Raw genomic sequence first — 23,880 nt, forward strand, 5'->3', positions numbered from 1 at the left:
TTGACTTCTCTCCAAGCATTCCTTTTATAGACTCAATTAGGCCATTTAATTTGATTAAAAAATCAATAAAATAATAGTCATTTTAAAACACTAGGTCGAAATTATCATGGGCTTTAGGCCCATGAAATTTCCCATTTGATTATAAGCCCATTGAACTTAAAATCAATGACTGTATTATTTTCTATTGATTTAATTAATTAAATAATTATTTAAATCATTTATCAAATTAATTATTTATAATTTGAACCTTTGATTTAAATTTATTTATTAATTTAGATATCAATTTATCTTAATTAATAAATCTGCCATAATTTCTATTTTCTTCTCAAAATTACACAACTCTGTGAAACTGTCAATTTTGATAATTAAATCAATTAATTGAGACTATCTAGATGATTTTATCCAAGGTACAATAGGGACCATGGGCCTATAAAATCAAGCTCCAATAAGTTATCATAAATCTAACAAATAAATTTACTAACTTATTAATTCTTCGTGACTCCACTATAGACTCAGAATTGCACTCTTGAATTCATAGAATGTCTTATAACAATATAGATACGCTATTAATTATCCATTGTTACAACAATAATTGTCACTCAATCCTCTATAGACGGTCTACAATGAGATAGGACTAAAATATTGTTTTACCCCTCACTGTATTGTATCCTTAAAACACTTAGTTTCTTGTAAATGATATTTCAGTAAACTAATTTAATTACTGAAATGAGATCTCTATCATTTAACACCTTGAACCAAACTAAAAGGAAACCATCGTTTCACTTCTTCATTAGAAGCTATAGATGTTCATATCTATGATTAACACTCCCACTCAATCATACTACCAAGTTCCCAAGATGTAAGTATGGGCTAGTCCGCAGGGTAAGCTGGTAACGAACAAGTCAAAGAACTCAAATAATACAATCAGTTAGAATACTAACCACTCAGAATTGAGATTGAATTGACCTATGGTCAACTATATGATATGACTAGAATAGATAATAACAGTATGTTTACTTATCTTATCAACTGTCAATATCGGTTCAGTCCAATGTAACAAATACATCCGATCTTATCTACTTTGCTAATGTTCTGGAAAGAACATAACACTGTAATGTGTAAGTAGATCATATCGTAGATTGGCAAGTCAATGTAAATCCTGTGCACTGACTAATCTTAGGACTAACTTATTTTAAACATATAATCATATTTATATTCCACTGTGATTACGTCACTATAAATAAGATTAGATATATGCTCGGGATTCAATAGAAGTTTATATTATTTAAATAATCATGAAAATAAAACATGTGAGCAAAGTGATTGGCCAAGTCAAAAAATGATTTCTATTCTTTTATTGATAATAAAATGATATTACAAAGAATTTGGGTTTTAATTAGGGCATAAAACCCCAACATGCATATCTAGTCATATTATGATATAACTCACATAATCACCTAATGATACACATAAATATCACATAATTATATAACTCCAAGATTTGCCATCCTAGCCCCTAATCAAGGCCCTAAGCCTGATTAGGAAATTTGGGTTGTTACAGCGGGGCACTCTTATCATATTCATGGAGGTGTCCCAACTTGAGAAGATTCTCAATCTCGTCCTTGAGCTGGCGATACTCGTTAGTGTGATGCCCTATGTCGTTGTGGAAATGAAAAAATTTGTCAAGGTCCCTCCTATCCCTGTCTCTTCAGATGGGTTGCGGCTTCCTTTAGTGTACATGTTGTGTCGTGGCCACGAAGATGTTTTCTCGAAAGTCCACAAAATCAGTATATTCAAAGTACTACGAGACATACTTCTCACCTGATGTGGCTCCCTTTTCGGACTGTACAATCATGTTTCTCTTAGGTTTGCACCCTTTGCCTTTTCCTCCGTGCCTCGTGCCACTGAGAGCTCGAATGGATTCAGCCAGCTAGGATGGGGCGACAACTCCAGCACTGAATGCAGGCTAAAAAGCATTGTATCCAGTGGGCGATACCCCAAACCCATTCGGAGACACACCAAATCCTGGAACCGTCATGGTGCTATAGCCGGAAGGGGCGGCGCCTTGCCTGGGTTGTGCTCCCAATGACCCCTGTGGAAAGGGAGCATAGGGGGAGTATTGGATTCTTGATGCCGAAGGTCCAGGAGCTTGTCCTGAGGCAGGAAAAAGGGCGAACACCCCGAACGCCCCGATCTGGACGTCCTCCCATCTAATGTATTCTTGAGCTCGACGAATAAAGTCGTCGAGACGTCGGCATCCCCTTTGTTGGAGGTCATCCCAGAGTGGGGATCCTGCGCGGATGCCAGCCATCAGCGCCATCAACTGTTGGCCATCATTGACCTTATTGGTTCTCACTGCTTTTTCTTTGAAACATTTAATGTAGGCCTTGAGGGTTTCAAATGGCCCTTGCTTGATATTGGCCAAGGCGTTGACCTCAAAGCTCACCTTCTGAACTCCTATGAATTGTCTCCGGAAGGCGGATGATAATTGTTACCACGTCTGAATGGACCTAGGTGAGAGTTTCTTAAACCATTCATCTGCTGGTTCCGTCAGGGTGAGGGGGAATACATGGCATTTTGCGTTGTCGGAGACGCGATGCACCGACATTATCCTGTTAAATTTGGACAGATGTTCTGTGGGATCCCAACCACCATCATAAGCCGGTATGTTTGGCATCTTGAATCCCGAAGGTAGTGGGGCCTCGACGAGATGCGGAGCACATGGCTCCACCTCCTCCTCTTTTGAGTCAGACTCATGGCCTTGCCGCCTAGCCATCCAAAGAATTATCCGCTTTAGACTTTCTAACTCAGCTCGGAGCGGGTCGCGTTCCCTATTCATGTTCTGCGTCGGGCGATCCCGTCTTCGAGCATTGAGATCGTTTTGGAGGTCTGGCGGGCCTCTACCAACAGATTTACGTACTCTAGCCTATTACACCTCCGAGTATTGAGGTTGTCTCGGAGGTCGACTTGTCGTCAAAACGTATCGTTATCTTCTGGGTGGGCCACCTTTGTTTCTCCATCGGACTCGTTTTTGTTTACCGAAACGCTGATACCCCGTTTCTAATTCTGTGGGGCATTCCTCAGGCGATGGTTTCTGTGGGGCTGGTTAGGTTCTGAAGGGATACCTGCTCCAGGCCTTGCGCAGTCCGTATGAGCCTGCCAGGGTGGAGGGCCCCGCGCTCCACGAGCACTATCTTCCTGGCAGTGTCCTCGGGCCCTTGTCCCATTGCCCTTATCAGCATTCTGCGGCGCAGGGTGGCCCTCAAAATCTTTATGGGCCTTTTTATGCTTCCAGCCGGGACCATCATTGGCCTTCCCTTTACCATGGTCTTGTGGTGGCGCTGAGGCTCCAAATCCCGCTGGGTTCCCCATGGGTACCCCAACTAGCGGATCCTGCGCCTCCGCAGCCAAGTGTTTGGGTGGCGCCTCTACTGTGTTGACAGGCGGCACTCCAACCGAGTGCACTGGTGGTACACCTATTGGGTGCTCCGCTGGTGCATTGCCGTGGGGGTCCACTCATAACCCTTGGGCTGCAAAAGTGGCCTTCATGTCAAGCACTATCTCCTGAAGAGCAATGATGTTACCCTCTTGAGTGTCAAGCTTTTGCTACTGGTTAGCCACTTGCTCGCGAAGCACCACCACTTCTGGCGTCTCTTTTGCTTCCATGGGCTGGTGATATTCATCCTCATCATACCCCTGGTCGACGTCATTATCCTCGTCGTCGAACTCAGCATATTCATCGTAGTCATCTGCCATCTCAGGCACGTCCTGAGGTGGTGGTCTACTAGGCTCTCCCCCTTCAACTTCGGCGGTAGGGGGAACTTCATCTGTGACATTTCTTCGCGTAGTCATCATGATTGTGGGTGTTTCAAATTCTTTCTTCAAGCTCTCAATGAAAGCACCAAAAGGTTGACTACCTTTTTTTTTCCTTCAACGTATATAAAAGAGGTTAAAGAAATAGCTATATGAACACAGATTTTTACGTGGTTCAAGTTATAAAAGAACCCTAGTCCATGAGTCTTTTTTATAAGGGAGATGGTTAGCCTGTAGTTGCAAGCTTTTACAGTATATTCTCAGGAGATTGCTCTGAGTCTTAGTATTTCTTAATCAAAATCCAATCCCTTACAATGAGACTTCCAACTCTATTTATAGTGGCAGGTGTCATTAATGCTAATCATACACAACTAATGCATATTCCTCCCATAATTAAGGGATTAATACACTTCAATATATTGGGCTGCAATGAACAGAGGCTTTGGCCCAATGCGGGACTTGCGGGGCCCACGGTAGAAAGGTAACCATTTTACGGGGAACATACCTCTGGAATTGTCAGGGCATGTTGCACACATTTTCGTGTCAAGCGGCATAGTGGGCATGCGAATTGTCGAGTCATACCTGGGCAACCCTATTGACGGATCGCCCACAAAAGTGGTCAAACAATCTTCTGACTTTGAAAACCCGCTCCTACTGACATGTCACTCATTGTCCTAGGTCCAAGAACTAAGACCCGGACCTGGGAGGCGATCAAGAGACGAGAACCCTCGCCTTTAACTATCCGATCTAGAGAACTTCCATCTCCGAGCCCGAGCATCGGGGGGATAACTCACCAAAGCACCTATGGTCCTCTTCAAGGATAAGGCCTCATCTAGGAGGACCCTTGTTCTGACTACAAGCCTCGGGCAGTGTTAGGAGTGTGTCCTAAAAGCATGTAAAGACATTTGTTTTTTCTGTGAATAAATAAATACAATGGTTTATTATTATTGTCATATTTAGATTGTTAAATTATTGTTTGAATAATTTTGTAAATATCAGAAAAATTCCATATTCATTATTGAGGATGTGATCTTGTATTAGTACAAGAGAATTAAGATCACATGAATGAATAAAAAATGGTCAACAACGACAAATTAAAGTTATGGAATTCTTTAATTGGAGTTGTAAGTACGGTTTACTGAGTATCATAATGATACAAATAATCTAGATTCGGATTATTGATGTGGTAAGACATCTCGGTAAAGGTGCTTTATATAATATGATTATATATGACATGGATCGATGTGAATTAAAGTCTTTATCCAAAAACCATTTAACAATAAAGACTTGTAATTCATATCATAACTGATGATCATTTATAGATCAACCTAAATCCTGAGTGTTCATGAACTTTTATTCATGTTTATTAAATCTTTTGATTCACTCGTTAAGGTCTCTTCAAAGAATGAGGCTAATGACTTTTGTTTTGGAGATTTAATATCATGGATGGCTGGGAACATGTATCAACAACACGGAATCTAATCTTTCCTAACGGATCGTATATTAGTTCCCTTAAGGGTTAATTCTGGAACTGAATGATTTTGAGCTCAAATCTATAATTAGATTATAGATTAATTATTCACTAGTGAATTAATGGAACTTAAGGAATAAGAAATAAATTAGAAAGGTTAAATGGTAATTCTCCCATTCTAATTTATGAACTAATTAATTAGAGGGTTGAACTATTGTAAGATGGTTATATCAATGGACGACTTAAGAAAAAGATTTTTGTAAAAGTATATCTATAACATAAAGAGTGCAATTCTGAATTTATAGTGGAGTAGTATCAGAATTAATAAATTAACTATTATAATTAAAGAGTTTAATTATTTAGTTTCAATTTATTGGAGCTTAATGTTATAGGTCCATAGTCCCCAAAATGGCTCAAACAATCACTGTCAAAGGCAAATACAAAAATGGGCAAAAAGGACTTATGTGATAAGTAAAATATTTTTCTATGTATCAAACACAATTATTGTTTAATTATGTGTAATTAATTAATTAAGAATTAATTAATTATTTGATTTAACAAAAATATAATTAATTTTGAATTAATTTATTTTTGGGATTTTTGGTATTTAAATAATAATAAAAATTGGGAAAAATCACATGCATGCATATGCATGTGGTACACGTGTGGCACAGTGCACATGCACTGTGCTACATGCATAAGAGATAGACTTGATCTCTTGATTCCACAATTTTAGTTATTTAAATATTAAATAAATAATGAGATATTTTGATTTGATTTAAATATTATTATTTAAACAAAAATCTGATAACTGATCAGTTATTTTGAATTTGTTTAAAATAACAAATATTTTAATATATTTGATATTATTAAATATTGGATATCAGTTTTCATAGAACGTAAGTTTTTAGGGATAGAAAAATATCTAGGATTCTCTCAGAGAAAAAGATCAGTGACAAAACAAAGGGCATTGTTCTTCACAAAACCTAGGTCCAAACTTTATCAGATCTCATGTGTTGAGAATATCTGATAAATAGTTATTGCCTATTATTTGTATAGCGAGCCCACACTGGTTCTTTGGGTGACTGAGAACATTTTGGAAGATCTTGGTGTGAGATCTCAAGGATTCAGCCATACGAAAAGATAGCAGCAAGGAAGGACCTGAGGTAATGTTTCTATTCTTGTCCTTGATTCAATATATATATGAGTGTGAAGAAGTAGATCTAGAAATCTTATGGGATTAATCTGACAATTTGATTGTTGTTCCGCTGCGCATAATCTCTGATTTGATCAATAAAAACCAACAGGCAGTAACATGCCCTGAGGATGTCTACGAACATCCTATCCAGGCACTAGGGGTTGCCACGTGTCAGCGATGAAAAATATGGACAACAATTTTTATTTATTTCAAAATTATTTAAATTTGAGATATGACATTTGAATCTTGTATTTGGGTATAAATTTTAGATTGTTTAATTTGAAGACACAAATCTAGGTGGGTGTTTGTGTTTGTTGTGTGATTGATAGATACCATGAGCAGATGACCACAAATTTAAGTGGTATTTGTGTTTGTTGTGTGAATGTTTTGTATTTACGAGCTTTTATTTTGGTTTTGATTTTGGTTTGTGTTTTGAGATTTTGGGTATAAATGTGATAGATTGATGAACACAAATCCGGGTTTTTATATCTGAAAGATGAACACAAATCAAGAACACTCATGCAATTGATGAACACACATCTGAGTTTTAATTTCAATATTAAAATTTAAGTTGGTTATTAAGTTTTTAATTAGATTATTTCATGTAAACTTTTAATTAGATTATTTTTAAAGTAAAAAATAAATCAGAGTTTTTAATTGAATTTAATTTTAGTTAGTCTATAATTATTTTTTAATAATTGAAATGAATTTTTAATATATTTTAAGAATTTTCAATTATTTTTATTTAATTTTTATATTTTTAATTGATTTTTGGAAATGAAAAAAATAAAATTGAGAAATTGACACGTATGCAACAACCTGACAATTAATTGCCAAGTACTTATTGTTGTCAAGAAAGTGTGACGGAATGTATTTATGCCGTAAAAAAAAGTAATATGTATTAAATTGCTAATTTTGAAAAACTTGTGTATTTTCGCTGCCAATTACTTTAGAATAAAATAATAATAATCTCTTTTCTTAATGAAATTTAGTAAAAAAAAAAAGAAAACAAATCTTTAGGATTAAGGTTTGTTAATTTGATCTGAGATGTGAAATATTAACCATGCTCCAAGTCTACTCCAAAGTCTACACATAGCTAACAATATTTTAATGTAAAAATACTATATTAATGATAATCACCTGGTTGTGGACCCAGACAAATGACTAGTTAATTCTATTAAAATAGCTAAAATCTGAAGATATTTAATAGTGTATATCTAATGAAAATTTGACCACTTGCAACTATTTTCTTCTAACTCCAATTAAAACAAGTCAAACTATGTTACCAGAATGACACGCAAGTTCTTTCCATTACATTTCTTGCCTTCTTTATTATTAGCATTTTATGTCCTTTTACTAGATTTCTTTTTTGGGTACTAGGTAGCCAAAGTCATACATTCAATTGACTTTGACTATCCATAAAACTGTATGCAATGTCTAAAGGAAGAAGATAAAAGAGAAGTACAGTGAAAGAGAGAAATGAACTCCCATATTCATAAAAAAAATAATCAAAGTTTGATGGGCAATAGAATCAAAGTATATGTATAACACTCAGAACAACTTGTCATAAAAAAATAAACTAAGGGAATCCAAATCCATTGTCCACCAACAACCGAGTCCTAAAAAAACAAATACAGACTCCTTGATTACACAAGGGAAAAGGATAAAAATTCCAATTTTACATAGTTTCAAAGTATGTAATAATAGATTTAACACTAGAGTTCCCCCAGCGCCAGTACTCAATAATTCTGGCTCGAATTCCGAAAGCAAAATGAAGAAAACAAAAAGGGTGAGACAAAATATTATTCCGTTTAGGTTTGTCAAAGTGAAGATAAACTCAATGGAGCCGGACAGATCCCTTCACCATCTCTCCCTCGATCTTGACCTATCAAAGTAGAAGTTAAGACTTTCAGAAACAAATTTCTCATCTTCAAAACACCAAAATTCATATGCTAAAAACTGTAAAAATAAGAGAACACAAGAAAGATTTCGATAGAAGCTCACCTGTCCAAGTCTCTGCTACCCAGAAATCCTCTTTCCCTGCCACCTTGAAATGCTCTTCTATCCTCCGAGGGCCTTGTCCATATATCTCCTGTGCCACGTGATTGAGGCCTTTCCGAGAACTCCACGCTTCTAGACTCTTCAAATGACCCAGATTGAGAAGGTGGTCTCTCAAGATAACCACCACCCCTGCCTGCTCCAGACCCAGGCCCTTCAGCAGCTTTCTGCCCAAAGCGGACTTTGTCATTCAAATCACGAATCAGGTTTTCTAGTTCCCTCTCTTTCTGAAGTATTGTATCCTGTAAACTAGGCAGCTCCTTAGCAGCAGACTCTTCTTCGGATTCCCTGGTTAAAGGAGATTCTTTTTCCAGCCCCTTAAGATTTTCTATTTCTTCCTTCAACAATCTTTCCTCCTCTGTCTCAGGCCTGCATAATTTCTGCCTTAAGAGATCAACAAGACAAAGAAATGTCGTATCCACAAGAAATAATCCACATGCACAACAATGTTTAAAAAAGCGGTTTTGAGGCACGCCTTGAAACGGAAAAAAAACACACCAAGGCGTGTGCCTTGATTAGCAGAGGTGAGGCATACGCCTCACTGTAGTGAGGCGCTGAGTTGAGATGGGTGAGGTGGAAATTGACAGAGGCATACACCTCAGGGGTGTAATTCGTAATAGGTTTTTTTACGCCCAAAAAGGCCCAAAACAAAAAACTGGTCTAAATAAGCCCAAAAAAAAAACTGATCAAAACTTATCTTAAATTGGTCCAAACCCAATAAAACTTATATTTAAATAAGCCCAATAAAACTTAAAACAAATAAAATTAGAAATCCTATCAGCTCACTCACTCAGCCTCTCCTATCTTTTCTATCGATCTTCTCCTCTCCTCTCCCTCTCGTTCATCTCCTCTGCCCAGAAACCTGTCTGAAGCTGCTGAAGATAAACCCTATAAGATATTTATGTTCTTATCATGCATTTTATGGTATGTTTGAGTTTTATGACATTTCTTATTCTATGTTTGAGTTTTGTAAGACACATTGATCTTACTTAATATCTTTAGGAGTTATAAAAATATATGTTTAATTAAACATTTGAGGCGTACGCCTCAATGCGCCTTGAGGCGTACGCCTCGCCTGACAAAAACAAAACGCGCGCTATTTTAAACATTGACGCACAGGTACACATGCATAATATCCTCCTTAAGATACCAAAAAGACATAAATGCAGTATCCACAACAAATATTCAAATATCTACACAACTCAAAAGTAAGGACGCATATTTTTCTCCATTTAGAGACCAATAGACAAGATATAGAGCCAAAAGAAATACATCCACAAGTCACAGGTAAACATGAAAGAGCTAGAAAATATCTTGCTGATCTCCTGATTGCATGTTAGCCAATTATTTAAAAGGCAAGGGTTCCTAAGCAAAGATTGTCACGGTGGAAACTTTCTTGGTTTAGTCACACTAAAGTTTATAAAAGGAAATCAGTACAAGTTTATAAAGCCTCCATGAACCAAACTGACTTTTAGCATGGCAGGCAGTCAAACAAATACATAATGAGATATCGAGAAAATGAAATGAATAAAGAGAAATAAGCTAGTAAAACTATGCTTTTAATACTAATATTTCATATTAATAATGCTAATCAAGTTGATTGTGGCGCTAGTGATTACCCTAGCTTACTTACATCGAGAACCTGTAAGACTCAATAGAGTCTAACTAAAATAGTCTAATATTCCCAGGACAGGAAAATGCTATGTAATGTACCAACAACAGGGAAGGAGGGGATTAACCTAAATCTCACGTGCTCAAGCCCTACTGAATAATAAAAGCAGAGAACCTTGCTTCAAACAAGAATGTAACCATTAAATTACTATCTTCAAGTAAGGTTCTTTAACACTTGTCAGCTAACAACACTTCTTCCACAAATAGAACGATTTCAAGGCATAATAATAGGCTAGAGTTGGTAACATCATCAAAAAGTTATGTTTCAGAAACAATATAAATTCTCAGAGTAAACATGCCAATTTTCAGTTGATCAACAAATAACACGTTAGACTTAAAACGTAGTTGAAGTAATAATATTAAAAGCCTGATAAATTCCCATGTCTAAACCACACATTACAAAGTGCAGCTTCAAAAATGGAAAAGAACACATACAAGCCACTCAACATCAATGATTGGTAAATTTGTTAAAAAATGAAGGCAGATGGGCATATATATTTTAAGCATGCATGCATGCATTTGCAAATTGTCTAAAGCTCAAAAGAGACCAACTTTCGTAATAAAACCAATGGCATTTTATGAAACAAAAAGAGAAACAATGCATACGGACCTGTCAACGCCTCGGTGTTCCAATTCAAGATCAATCTTTCGCCAATCCTTACCTCGCTCCTCCAGCAAAACCTCCCTAGGCTTGGCGTCTCCAAAAGGATTCACCTTCGGCCTTGGCTTCACCACATTTTCAATTCCCTGCAAACCAGGATTCTCGGACCTGCTGGATTGCGCACTAGAAGGCCTGCTAGAATGGGCACTCGTCGGCCTACTTGTTTTCTTAGCCTCAATCTCAGAGTCCAGCTTCTTCCAATCCAAACCCTTCTCGGCCAAAATCTCCTCCCTTGGTCTTGCCGCCCCAAATGGATTTGGCTTATTCGTCTTAACCACCGGTGGCGGTTCATTCAAGCCAATATCGGCCCTGGGTGGATCCAAAACCAATCTGGTTCGCTCCCTGTCACCGCTGCTATCACGAAACCCACCACCCCTATTCCAACGATCGGGCTCCGAGTCACGGAACCCTCCTCCAGAACCGAATGTGGAAGATCTTACAGGAAGAGCTTTTTTCCCAAACGTCCAATTGTCAGCCTCGTCAGCCCTAGACGCACCTCCTCCTAAACCACCACCACCCCCACCACCACCACTACCGAGAGACCCATACCGATTTTGTCGACCCGAATCAAACGACGGTAGCGATTTCTTCTCAGTTTTCCAATTATCAACCTCGTCAGCCCTCGAAGGTTGATCCAATTCCGAAACCCTAGAAGGCGGACCCCTACGTTCCTCATCAAATCCACCATACGATCTCCTTCCACCACCACCCCAAGACCCATCCCCATCCTCCCGGTCACGACCCCTACCCCCCTGCATCGACCCAGACCGTCCATAAGACGAAAATCCCCGACCGTACTGCATTTCCTCCGCGGAACGTTCCTTGGGGCCAGTCGGAAGCCGGAGCTTCTCGTCATGTGTCAAGCCCGCGTCTCCGGCACCGGCACCGGAACCAGTCATGAACTCGTTTAGAGACATCTTCTTCTTCTTAGCGGTCTTAGAGTTTACAGCGACGGCCTCCTTGAGGCTAGGGAAGCTGGGAGACGGATTGGCCGCAGCGGCCGCCTTGGCCTCCCGCTCCTCGGCCTCTTCCCGCTCAGCCTCGGCGGCCCACGCCCCAATTCCTCCTCCCCATGGTTTCGACATTTTTCGATCTGAAAATCGAAACCGGAACACACTCCAAAAATTTCTGAGAAAAAACCAGTTCTTTTCCAGACAAAATTCTCAAATGAGAAAAATAAAAATCCTTTCTTTCTGTCTCTCTTTTTTAAATATTTTTAATTTCGGGCTGGGGCTCCGTCAGTGGAGCCGGAGCTCCGAGAACATACGAACGAAGAGAGGGAAGGGTTGTGTTGTGTTGTTTTTTTTTTAGAGAGAAAGAGATCTTTCTTTTTATTTTTTTTGGCCACGAAATTGAGTTGAGAAAGGGGGAAAAATGTGGGCTTTGATCTCACGCGCTGTTGAGGAGAGTCGATGACTTTGTTCGAAATCTAACATGTAAAAAAAAAAGAGAAAAAACATTGGTGAATTAGGATAAAAGACAATCAATTTAAGTTACTATTTTATTAATATATTTTCGTTTTACTTATTAGTAATATTTTTATCAATTTAAATAATAAGATAAAATAGGAACGTTTATACAATTTTTGTCTAAGTTCCTCTATTTATAATCCTATTATAACTAATCTAAATTCAAAAAGATATAAGTAAATATCTTTTAAATTCCAAATTTAGTAGATTGAGTTGATTAATCACCTTTGAAAAACACCTACAACAATCTTTTGTGTTCCCACATCTATTTTTCTTTTTTTTCCTTTCACTTTTCTATGTCATCAAAGCACATTTCATTTTCATTTCATTTTTTCTATCAGTTTTTTATTTATTTATTTATTCTCCTTTCACTACCAAACATGTTCTAAAATTTTAGATCGTTTTGCCGTTTAATTAAGTCTTTTCGGCCCAACTTACATACTTGCCGGTCCCACTTCCTTCATCAAATGTCACTTTTTGATTTTCAATGCATTGGACGGTCAGAATTGCTTTCTCAATATTTGCAACCACATGATGATGTCAACCAAATATACACTCTTTAAATTTCTTCCTTTTCTGCCCTTTTTAATTAATTAATTTTTTTTGGAAAAAAGACAACCAAAATTAACTATAAATCGTTCCCTAAACGTACGGAATCTATGTTCTTTTGTTTTATTTTTTATTAATTTAAAGAATATTAAGTGTCAAGAAGAGATAACGTGAGAGCAAACATAGTAGCAATGGTACAATAACAAACAATTGGAGATTAATGATCAAATATAAAATATTTGAAGATATGTTTATATTTATAGAATCCATACTGCACGTGGCAATAGTCAAACAACTTTTAAAGTATAAAGTAGCTTTGATTATTCAATCAAAAGTTTTTTCTTTTCTTTTTTTGGGTGCGTGGGGAGTAGGATTAGGCAAACTTTCCATCAAATTCACTTGAGTGCCTACGTTGTTATGGACAGAGAAAATAATTTTAATGAATCCATACATTTTGGTAATTATGACAACAAATGTGATCATAATCTTCTTGTGCTACAAACGGTGAGCGATGCAATTATGGATAGAGTTACTTGTGGGATTGATCCCCAACATGCTGCAAGTAATTCGCAATATTATCCGTACAATTTTATTTCTAATCCACTTTAACGATGACGATAATATTGACGAAGATACTTTGTCCTACCTATTAGGAAGTCAATAATTATTAAACAAATGTAGTTACATTCTTGAAAAAGAGTATGTTGAATATGAATATGTATAAATGGCATGAAAAAGGATTAAAAAGTTTGGTTTTATGAGGAAAGACCGCCTTAAAGGGTACGACTAAGGCTTGAATCATGACTACATAAGTGTGCGGTGTGGTGCGGTATGATGTGATTATCGCAAAGCAACCGAGCAAGCGGCAGCTAATGGCAATGGATGGTCGACTTGGACAGTTCCTAATGTAGCAACAAAATGAAGTAGATAATGAATGAGCTGTGCCTTCTTTTTTTTCTTCTTTTTTTGCTTAAATAGAGACCGACCCTCATGCTCATGTGTTGGAACTTTTTGGTAAAAGTTAAAAGTGAATGGATAAAAAATTGAAAAAGTATATTTGTGTGTGATATAGAAAAAATTCCACATATATTTTGGAAGACTCTTCCAATAGTGTATATAAAATGCAAATGTCATGTATTGGGGTGTGCCCCAAAGGGTGCTCAGTTTTGTGGGAATAGGTGATGACTCACACACTTGACCACTATGCATGCGCCGCTGTCCGTACTTTTTTTTTTTTTAATCGGTGCAGAGAGATATCGTATACAGTGGTTGTTTTATCCTGGAGACGACGTGGTTGATAGACTGTCGTGCACACTTGGAGCAGAGCCACAAAACGTCTTAAATAGAACAATATAGTCCGCGACTCAGCCAGAAATTTTATTAGTAATTTGTTTCAATTTTTATTTCAATTCGGAAATAACACCATGTGATGCACTCACTGTGTCATCAAAGAGATAATACCCTTTTCTCTCTCTCAAGAGTTGAGATAGGCCTGATGGTAATGTTTAGATCTTAGAAAAGGGAGAAGAATTGGCAATTAGTATAGTTCTTGAGTCCAGTCCCAGCCAAGATTTCGTGTCAAAGTACTGTCAGTGAGCTTTTTTTTAATATCTAGTATACACCACTACGAGTTCTACTTTTACACTCCGTGTCAACTAAAAGAATAGTACACGTGATAAACTTCTTAAAGCACCACAAAACAAAAAATCATAGCTCATCCCTTTGCCATGCTACTTGGAAAAAAGTAGACCAGCTTGATATTACTTGGCTTTCTCTTTCAAACTTAATTGACTCCTGAGACTTTATTTGAGCCAGCATGCTAACAGCTACATCTTTTGGCCCACTTGTACAAGCTTTTCTACTACAGATTCCTTATAAAAATCAGTCTCAAACTTGGAATTTTCTACGTCTACTACCAATATAATAAAGTCCTGCCATTCTTCTTATTCTCCACAAAAACAATACTAGCAATGAAATTTCGTGTGATCATCAGCTTGCTCCTAGTGTTTTTCTTAGCTCAAACTTGTTATGGAGATGTTTTCTTCTCCTCTCTCCCAAGAACTCTAGTGGTCAGTGCTTCCCCTCTACAAGGACAAGGTATGAACAATTAAAGCTTTATTTGATCGTTCTTTTAATCACCAGAAACATCCATACTTACAGAGTAATCTGAGACTTGGAATTTTTACTAATCATAATTAGTTTACATCTGAATATATTCTTATAGTATTCTTTAGATGCCATAACTCATGAGTCCTGTCATTGTAACAAGTCTCCTATAGGGCTCCATGGTATGTACGGTTAAAGCCCTTCTCACTATGACTTTCTACGCTTTATGGTGCAGTACTGAAGGCTGGAGAGGACAGAATTACTGGGAAATGGGGTTTGAATGAGAGCCTCAAGGCATCAGTAGTCTCTTTAGAGTACAAGAATGTTAAAGTGAGTTTGTGTTATGCTCCTGTGAGCCAGATAGACCGTGGATGGAGGGCAACGGTGGACAACTTGAACAGAGACAAGACCTGCCAATTCACCATTGCTAATGGAAACTATGATGCTTCTCAGACTAGTCAAAGCTTCGATTGGCCAATTGAGAAAGATATTCCTTCAGCTACTTACTTTGTGAGAGTCTATGCTTACAACTCCACCGGTGAGGAGGTGGGGTTTGGTCAGACTACGGATGCGAGTAAGATCAGTAACCTGTTTGAAATCCAAGGAATCAGCGGAAATCATGTGTCGTTTGACATTGCTTCGATTTGTTTCTCTGCTTTTTCTTTGGTGTCCTTGTTTGGATTTCTCTTAATGGAGAAAAGAAAGAATAAGAGGCTCTCAGAGAACTAAGAGAATGACTTAGATATAATGTTGACTTACCTCAAACTTGAAGTGTTCCCCCGTTTGTAGTTTTTCTTAAAACACCCCTCTATTATTACCACTTCTGGCTCACAAATCTCAAGTTCAGCACCTAGTAGCACTTAGCCCCAACACTGTATAATACATTGTAATTCTGGATTAAGACGAATAATGAAAGTTTTAAAACTTTTAGCTTAAAATCTTCGTGAGAAATATCTCATTACCAATAAGCATAAGATGATAAAAGGAACTTCTCTTCTATAGCAGTTTGTAAATTGATAAAAAAAAATATATTGTTCTTTCTTTTTTGCTGATAAGTACCCAAATTTAAATTCTTCTATCCTATAGATTATTGCGCTGAGAATCTTTTGAGACAAAGATAAAAAGGCACAAGTTCCAGTATAAGTTCTCATAACCAAGTTACATGCCCAAACAGACAATAGGTAAATAGCATAATAATTAATCCATACTTTGGATTCCCAGATCCAGACAGAACAAGTAACAGTTTTCATTCCCTAAAAGAACCTTGCTTTGTTTCCATACAAAGACCAAATAATATAGAACCATTTCCAAGAATTCCAAGAGATATTTTAGCATACATATACAAGAACAAAAGGTAATTGAATTTGAAATTGGGAACTCTAACCATCAAAGTTTCAGTGATCCCTCGTTCGTACATGAATAAGCAACAAAACAAGGATGGTAGATTTGGGTCTAAAGACTCTAAACCACTAACAACTCTCACAGATTACTCAATTGACTTCGTTCAAAAAGCAAGAAAACACAATAAAGAAGGTGAAAAAGAAAAAGGGGTTCTTTTATTTTGGCCTTCTTAACAAAAATCATCATCACCCTACAAGCTTTACTGTTCTTACACCCTACGCTCTACTCTTTCAAAATTATACTCTACCCCATCAATTTTCTTTGTATATATATTTTTCATTTTTGTGTTGTTCAAGAAAAAAGATATAGTATATAAAAAAAATTAAAAAAGCATAGAGCAAGAGAGAGAAAGCAAGTAATGACTAACATGAGCTTGAGCCGAACCTCCATGATTTTTGGTAGTGATTTCATCTATGGAAGATAAAGTTTCCATAGAGAGGATTCTCTTTCTCTCTGCAACCAAAGCTCTGGTCTTCTTCTGCATAGTTATCAATATGTTCTGCCATGTATTCACTCTCGAATGTCCCCTTCCGTGCAACCCAACGTTAACATATTCAAAATCCTCCGTCTTCAGTTCCAAAACCTCCTCACCCTCAGCCCCATTCAGTACCCAAATCAAACACGAACAGAACCCTTTCGAGATCTCCGAATCGCTATCGGCTCTAAACCTCACCCTCCCATTCTCATCCATCTTCACCTCTACCCACACCTGCGTTGCGCAACCCACGACCCGGTTCTCCTGAACCCGACCCGACTCCTCGTACGGCGGGAGCTTGGACGCGTAGTGAAGCAGTTTCTTCACACGGTCCATCGGCTCCGCCAGCGACTTGAATTCCAAAACCAATCGTTGCAGCTTATCGGCGACGGAGAGCTCGGAAGTCCCCGGCGGCATATCAATCTCCGTGAAGCTGCTAGGGTTCCGGGCATTCAATTCCGACGAGAAAAAACTACAACATTTCAAAGAATTTCTCTGGTTTTCTCTCTTGGAAATCAGATTAGCACTTTTAAAGGTAGAGCTTTTAGAATGCTTTAACCATGTTGTTGAAGAAGGAAAGTAACATTGAGGAGGAGGATGATTACTGATTCGTACAATGGAAGAATTCATGTTTGGACAGAAAGAAAGTGGAAAAAGAAAATGTATATATATATATATGTTTGAAAAAAAAATAAAAAATTTGTTGAGACCCTAAAAATGAGGAGTCTTTTCTTACGGTTGTGTGTGTCTGCAAATGAGCTTGGTAGGTTCATCTCCCATATTTATAAGCATTATGAAGAGAGAGAAAGAGAGAGACCCACTAAAGAAGGCGCGAAATTTATTTTTCTTTTTTATTTATCATATATAATATAAATAAATATAATTAATTAATTAAAAATCAGTAAATAACTATTTTTTTTAGTCATAGACAGAACATAGGGAAGTCTAATTACAATTCTCCTCGAATCCCTCTACCCAATTATCAAAAAAAAATTATTTTTTTATATGTTGATAATTTTCTTAATCGTGTATTTTGTAGCAAATTTTTATTTTTGGGATAAACAGATACTAAAATTATAAATAATTTATCAAACTAACAACTAAAAGTGTTTGAGATTGTTTTCATAAAATAATTTTCAAAAATAAAATTACAAAAAATAGAAAATTTTGAGAATAACAAAAAATTGTTTTTTGTTGTTCTCAAATTTTCTTTCCTTACTTTCTCGTTTCTTATTTTTCATCATTTTTTCTTTCAAATTATTTTATCTCATTATTTATTATAAACTTTTAAAATATTTTTCTTTTTGTAAATATATTTGTTAATTTTTTATTTAAGATTTAAAAAAAATAAAACTAAAAAATTATTTTTAGAAAACATTAACTAAACACCTCTTGTTTTTTGAAAACTACAAAAGCATTTTTCTGTTCTCATTTCTGAAAACACAATTTTGAAAACAAAAAACAGAAAATAATGCCAAACAGATATTCAATTTTTTTATATCAAAATTAAATTTAAGAGTCTATTTTAACTATTTTATAAAACATAAAATCTAAAAAGTAATTTATTAAAATATAGAATCCAAACAAATAATAAAATAAAATATGTGTACAAAATAGTATAAATCTTTTTTTATTCCAAAAAAAAAAAGTTTGAACTTATGCAAATCTTAGCTTTTACTCCTCCAAATAGTATTTTCTTTGATTCTCACGACCTTACGCTTTTGTTCATTATAATTAAGGATCTCTAAGCTATTTTGAAAGTGAATCATATTCCAATATGATATATATATATATATATATCTATGTAATGTGTGGAATATGGGACAAATTGAGTGTATTAGAATATTTTTATTGATTGACATATAAGCTCAAGTTAAACATCTAATTGCTTCAATTAAATTACTTAAAAGGATGTTTATATTTATATGTAATGTATCAGAAAATAGATTATCAAACTACAAGATGACATAAATATATATATTTTTCGTTGTTTGTCAAATAATTTTTATTTTAAAAATGACGACCAACTTAGAATAACATTTAATAAATCTTTAATGTTTATTATGATATATATAAAAAAAAAATAGGAATGTATAATATATAAAAAAAAATGATCAATTGTTAAAAAAATTAATGATAAGGACTTAATTGTTACTTTATAAAAAAAAAAAAAAAAAGGCTTCATCATTAAAATTATTTTTTTAGGTGAAAAACTTAAAGATTATTCGTGTTTAAAATTCTTATAACTAATAAGAATTATGTTAAGCTACAAGTGTTGCTTAAAAAAATCAATATTTCAAAAAAAAAAAAAAGGTGAAAGATAGAATCAACGTGTTTTCTCATTTTAGTGCTGAATTCCAAGTTGTTGTTATGGCTATCATTATAATTTATTAAAAAGCTTTTGAAAAGAAAAGAAAAAAACTATTTCTTGTACAGTGATATTATTAGCCCAACTCCAACCAAATATATTAATTTGGTGTAATTTTTACATAAAATGGGTATAGATACTATTATTTCTCTTACTATTAACACTAAATATTATAACAAATAGTATTTTATGTCATTCTCACCCCCATAAACTATTGTTCATTATAATTAGGGATATAGGACAAAGGCAAAGTGTTATAATATATTTATTTTGTTTATGAAAAATGTTAAATACATTATATTTTTTTGCACTTTCTTAAATCAATGACATATGCTTCTCATTAATAATTTAAAATAATATTAAAATATAAAAAATTAAATAATATTCACATATCATGCATGAATAAATAAAAGTGTAAAAAAGATTACAATAAAAAATTTCCTTAACAATTATTATTTCTTATTGATCGATCATGATGTCTAAACTCGACTTGAACAGCTAATTGCTTCAATTTAAATTATTCAGAGAATGTTTATATTTATATGTATTACTAAATACAAACAACGTATAATACACGTTTGCTTAGATTTATTTATAGAATTTACTAATAATTTTTATTAAATTTATATGATTGTCATATAAATTTCAAATAAATAAACAATATTATATATAAAATAATTACATAAACATGTTAAAAGAAAAATTAAACAAAAATACTGTTTATGTTTTCTTAAAATTTATATATATATAATATGATAACTTTTTAGATCACAATTTACCATATTTAAGGTACAAAATATTCATTATATTATTCAAATTACACATTAATAATTGAAAAATAAGCTTGATTATTATTAATAGTAGATAAATGCTATTCTAGTTTCCTATGTAGTTACACAATCGTACTATTTATATACACACGACATCTGTATATAAAATATTTGTAATATTTATTGTTATTCAATATGAATATATATTTATATAAGTTATATCAAATAAAAAAAAACATGTTTTCTTTATAAATATAAATGATAATTTTTTTAATAAAAACTAAGATTGTGTACTATATATTATTGTTATAGTGATATTTTATAATATTTAAATTTATATTAATATAATTATTAAATATCTAGTTTTGTATTATATATTATTATAATAATGATATTGTATAGCATTTGAATTAAAACATATTAATATAATTATTATATATGTAGTCTTATATTACATATTATTATTATTGTTATTATTATATTTTATAATATTTGAATTTATCTTAGTATAATTAATAAATATATATTTCTAATTAGTTTTAAAGGCATTGTTGACCACGATTTTGGCCAACGACGAATAGACGTCAAAACTACAGTAAATCTTCAAGAGAAAATACGACACTGATAAGTTTATAGTGGTTCAGCCCCAATTTATTGGTAATAGCCGAATCCACTTGGAGTTGTGATATATAGATCTACACTTATGATCAGATGAACATGTGTCAGTTGAGTTTCTCAAGTGTAAGTAGAAAAATACATAATTTCTCTCTCTAAAGAATACAAGCTTTCTCTCTCTAACCTCTCTTAGAAAATGCCCCAAGAAACAATCCCAAAGTCTCAAAACTAGAGAGTTTTTCTCTGTCTCAAAAGATCAGATCCCCCTAAATGATGCCATGAGCCATTTATTTATAGGCTCATGGATCGTACATCAGATATATCTCTTTGACCGGGTCCTTGGTTCTTCCAACAGACTTTTATTAATAAAATATAAATGAATTTAAATTACAATAATATAGCTATTATTCTGGGATATCTGAGAGATTCCCGCGGCAGTTGAGAATGATTCGGGTTGAAGCTGATACTGAGGCTTTACTGAAGAGTCACTAGACGGTAACTTCTGAGATTCTGATCTGTGGACCAACCAAATCCATCCCCAAAGTGACTGATCGGCCAAGACAACTCACCGGTAGACATAGGCAAGCACCTCTCGTCGGCATAGGCAAAGCACACCTCTAGCACACCTCTGGTCGGTATAGGCAAAGCACTCCTCTAGCACACCTCTAGTTTAGCATGACACATTTTTGGTCTAGCAAAACACTTTACTAGTCGGGCAAAACAAATGACTGGTCGGCCATAACATTTTACTAGTCAGTCAAAAATCTTTTCCGGTCGAACAAAAATTCTACCTGGTCGGTCAAATCACTTCCAAACCAGATAAATAATTTTCATGACCAGTAATATCACAACTCCGAAGAGCCAATACATTTATTGACTATTAATGTGTCATTTACTGACCATGCATTGCCACTTGTCACTTCTGATTGCCACGTCATCGAACTGAAATTTTGGGGATAACGTTTGCCCCCCAAGTTTATTATATGATTTACTCGTATGATAAACTTTTTCTCTAGCAAAATGTTTTTGAGGTCATCCAAAAGCTTCCACCCGGTCAGCAACTTTCACTTTTGTAGTAAACCCACGATTGAACTTTTCCTTTCATGAAAACGGTAGTTATCAGTTTCCCATTTACATTGCAACTTCGGGTTCATGGGTATATGATGATCATTGATGCTATCTTGAAGCTTATTGAACCCTTGAAATTCAACTTGTTTTTTCGGACCTTATAGCCGATCAATCACTATTTTTGGCCGATAGGCCTAGCTCCTCGGAAATAGCTTGTTGGGAAAAAAAATGCATATGGCCGATCGGTCATTTTCATCTAACCGCCCGGACACTCGGACATGCCCCCAAGCTGCTCGGATGCTCGCCACCAAGCTGCTCGGATGCGCGCCTAACCCTGACACCATACGCTCGGACACGCCTGACACCATACGCTCGGACACGCCTGACACCATCCACTCGAACGCGCGCATGACTACTCGGACACTCACACCAGCCGCTCGGACGCAACTCCATCCCGCTCGGACACGCACGCCACCCACTCAGACGCAGCGCCCAACCGTTGGCCCACTAGATCCTAACCGCTCGGTCTTGAATTCTCTCAAGTCCTCGGGCTTGTAAAAAATGGTTCATGCATTTTAGGCACCAAAAATTTCTGCTTTTTATTGCTGCTCTCGTACATGTTTATTTGGGGAGTAAAATATTTTACTAGGTAGTAAATATTTTTTCTTTGCATTCATTTGTTCGTGTTTGTTTGGTTCACTCCAGGGACTCATCACTATTATTCATGCTCAACAACAGAGTTTCCTACTCGACCAGTAATATATGCTCAGCCGACCAGGAAAGTTGTATCTGCTCTCCTGACCAGTAATATATGTTCAGCCGACTAGGAAAGTTGGCCAGTAGTTTACTCTTTTTTCTTAACTTTTGTGAAGACAATTGTTGCTTAGCAGCTTTGATATTTTTTTCGTACAGTCGAGCTGTTGGCATTTATACTTTTCTTTTCTTTGCTAACTTGAAACATTCTAAGTCTTTTTAGACTTAAAACATTATAAGTTTTTTGTGAATAGTAAAGTCACTCTGATGTATGCCTTATCTTTTCGCATGAGTACTTAGTTTTCTAACTTAGAAATTCTAGACATTTCACAAGTCCCTACTAAGTATAATTTCTCACACTCTTATTGCTCTAACATTTTATGAGCATAATGTTTATTGTCACACAAATATCTGCTTCTAACTTGAAAATTTTAAAAATTCCAAATTACTTAAGCTTTGTCAAACAAGTTAGCTTAATGGCATTTTTGGATTTCGAAAATTTACAAGTCAGCCTAAAACAGATATCTTAACTCGTGCTCTTATTGCCTGTGTTAAATTATATACCAGTATACCCCATGTGCCTCCCAAGTGATCGAAGGTTGAAATATCCTTAGTCACTTGCTACTTAACCGAATCTGTTCGAGCAGTTAATTACTCGTGAAACACATAGAATATATGGAAAATATTCAAGCAGTTAAACACTGCTTGAACGTATCAACCAGTTGAACACTATCTGATTTTACTGACCAGTTGAACACTGTTCGACTAATTAACACACATGCACATTTGTAGCAAGAATCGACCACGTTGCGCGTAGTCTCTTTTATTACTCGTAAAAAAAGGACAAAACGTGTCTAATAACGAGTCTTAAACAATAAAAATTGTTCAAAAATAGATGACTGGTCATCAAATAACCAGCTCATAAACCAAATTTAAATAACAAGTTAAACAACTTGAAATTAAACTACCACTCTGAAAGCGGTATTAAGTGATAATATATCCTCCGATGCTCGCCATTCCAGTGGTTCTTGATCAAGCTCCGTTCACCCAATCTGATCCTAGCACTCCAGCTCATGTCAAAGTATCTAGGCATACCTCTCCCTTGCTTTGTTACTATCCCCAGCCAAGTAGTGTGGACCTCCACATATAGTGTCTAAGGTAAAGTCCACAAGTCCAGGTTGCAAGGGTAGAGATCTCTGTCGTTTGAACCTAGAATTGTTGTTGCCTCCTTCTCCTTGGGGTGTCTCTGCCCGGTACTTTCTCAACTTGCCCGACCGGAGAAGAAATTCTATCTCGTCCTTGAGGTAATTGCATTCATTCTTGTCGTGACCATAATCTCCATGGAAACAATAAAACTTATTCATGTCTCTTTTACTCATCTCTTTCCTGATGGGTGGAGTTTTCTTGTAGGGAACCTCTTCATGACTAGCAAAA

The 23,880-nt window shown here is 35.6% G+C and overlaps 3 protein-coding genes across 6 annotated transcripts; 1 reads left to right on the forward strand and 2 right to left on the reverse strand.

Moving 5' to 3' along the window:
• Positions 1 to 8,021: 8,021 nt before the first annotated feature.
• On the reverse strand, positions 8,022 to 12,206 carry LOC133822204 (eukaryotic translation initiation factor 4B2). The gene is made up of 3 exons (XM_062254457.1): positions 10,822 to 12,206; positions 8,487 to 8,909; positions 8,022 to 8,367 (listed from the first exon to the last, which is right to left on the reverse strand). The coding sequence occupies exons 1-3, from the start codon at positions 11,955 to 11,957 to the stop codon at positions 8,343 to 8,345; spliced, it is 1,584 nt and encodes a 527-aa protein (XP_062110441.1). The 5' UTR covers positions 11,958 to 12,206; the 3' UTR covers positions 8,022 to 8,342.
• A 2,595-nt stretch (positions 12,207 to 14,801) lies between these two features.
• On the forward strand, positions 14,802 to 15,934 carry LOC133822207 (high-affinity nitrate transporter 3.2-like). Its single transcript, XM_062254462.1, has 2 exons — positions 14,802 to 14,987; positions 15,232 to 15,934. The coding sequence occupies exons 1-2, from the start codon at positions 14,861 to 14,863 to the stop codon at positions 15,723 to 15,725; spliced, it is 621 nt and encodes a 206-aa protein (XP_062110446.1). The 5' UTR covers positions 14,802 to 14,860; the 3' UTR covers positions 15,726 to 15,934.
• LOC133822205 (sufE-like protein 2, chloroplastic) lies at positions 15,727 to 17,627 on the reverse strand. 4 transcript variants are annotated; one of them, XM_062254460.1, is made up of 2 exons: positions 16,765 to 17,626; positions 15,727 to 15,868 (listed from the first exon to the last, which is right to left on the reverse strand). In XM_062254460.1, the coding sequence occupies exons 1-2, from the start codon at positions 17,500 to 17,502 to the stop codon at positions 15,857 to 15,859; spliced, it is 750 nt and encodes a 249-aa protein (XP_062110444.1). In that variant the 5' UTR covers positions 17,503 to 17,626; the 3' UTR covers positions 15,727 to 15,856. The 4 variants fall into 4 exon arrangements, with proteins under 4 accessions (XP_062110444.1, XP_062110445.1, XP_062110442.1 ...); XM_062254461.1 differs by having other exon boundaries at positions 15,733 to 15,868; positions 16,782 to 17,626; XM_062254458.1 differs by having other exon boundaries at positions 15,771 to 15,888.
• Between the last annotated feature and the right edge of the window lie 6,253 nt (positions 17,628 to 23,880).

The sequence above is a fragment of the Humulus lupulus genome, chromosome 3 (assembly GCF_963169125.1).
Source record: "Humulus lupulus chromosome 3, drHumLupu1.1, whole genome shotgun sequence".
Lineage (NCBI taxonomy): Eukaryota > Viridiplantae > Streptophyta > Magnoliopsida > Rosales > Cannabaceae > Humulus > Humulus lupulus.

Excerpts from the sequence above, each read along its gene's own strand:
- LOC133822204 (XM_062254457.1), bottom strand. The coding sequence starts at position 11,957 with ATGTCGAAACCATGGGGAGGAGGAATTGGGGCGTGGGCCGCCGAGGCT. Across the intron at positions 8,910-10,821 it reads GAACACCGAGGCGTTGACAG|GCCTGAGACAGAGGAGGAAA; the intron begins GTCCGTATGCAT and ends GAAATTATGCAG. Across the intron at positions 8,368-8,486 it reads GGTAGCAGAGACTTGGACAG|GTCAAGATCGAGGGAGAGAT; the intron begins GTGAGCTTCTAT and ends CTACTTTGATAG.
- LOC133822207 (XM_062254462.1), top strand. The coding sequence starts at position 14,861 with ATGAAATTTCGTGTGATCATCAGCTTGCTCCTAGTGTTTTTCTTAGCT. Across the intron at positions 14,988-15,231 it reads TTCCCCTCTACAAGGACAAG|TACTGAAGGCTGGAGAGGAC; the intron begins GTATGAACAATT and ends TTTATGGTGCAG.
- LOC133822205 (XM_062254458.1), bottom strand. The coding sequence starts at position 17,502 with ATGAATTCTTCCATTGTACGAATCAGTAATCATCCTCCTCCTCAATGT. Across the intron at positions 15,889-16,764 it reads GAGGTTCGGCTCAAGCTCAT|AATTACAATGTATTATACAG; the intron begins GTTAGTCATTAC and ends GTCTTAATCCAG.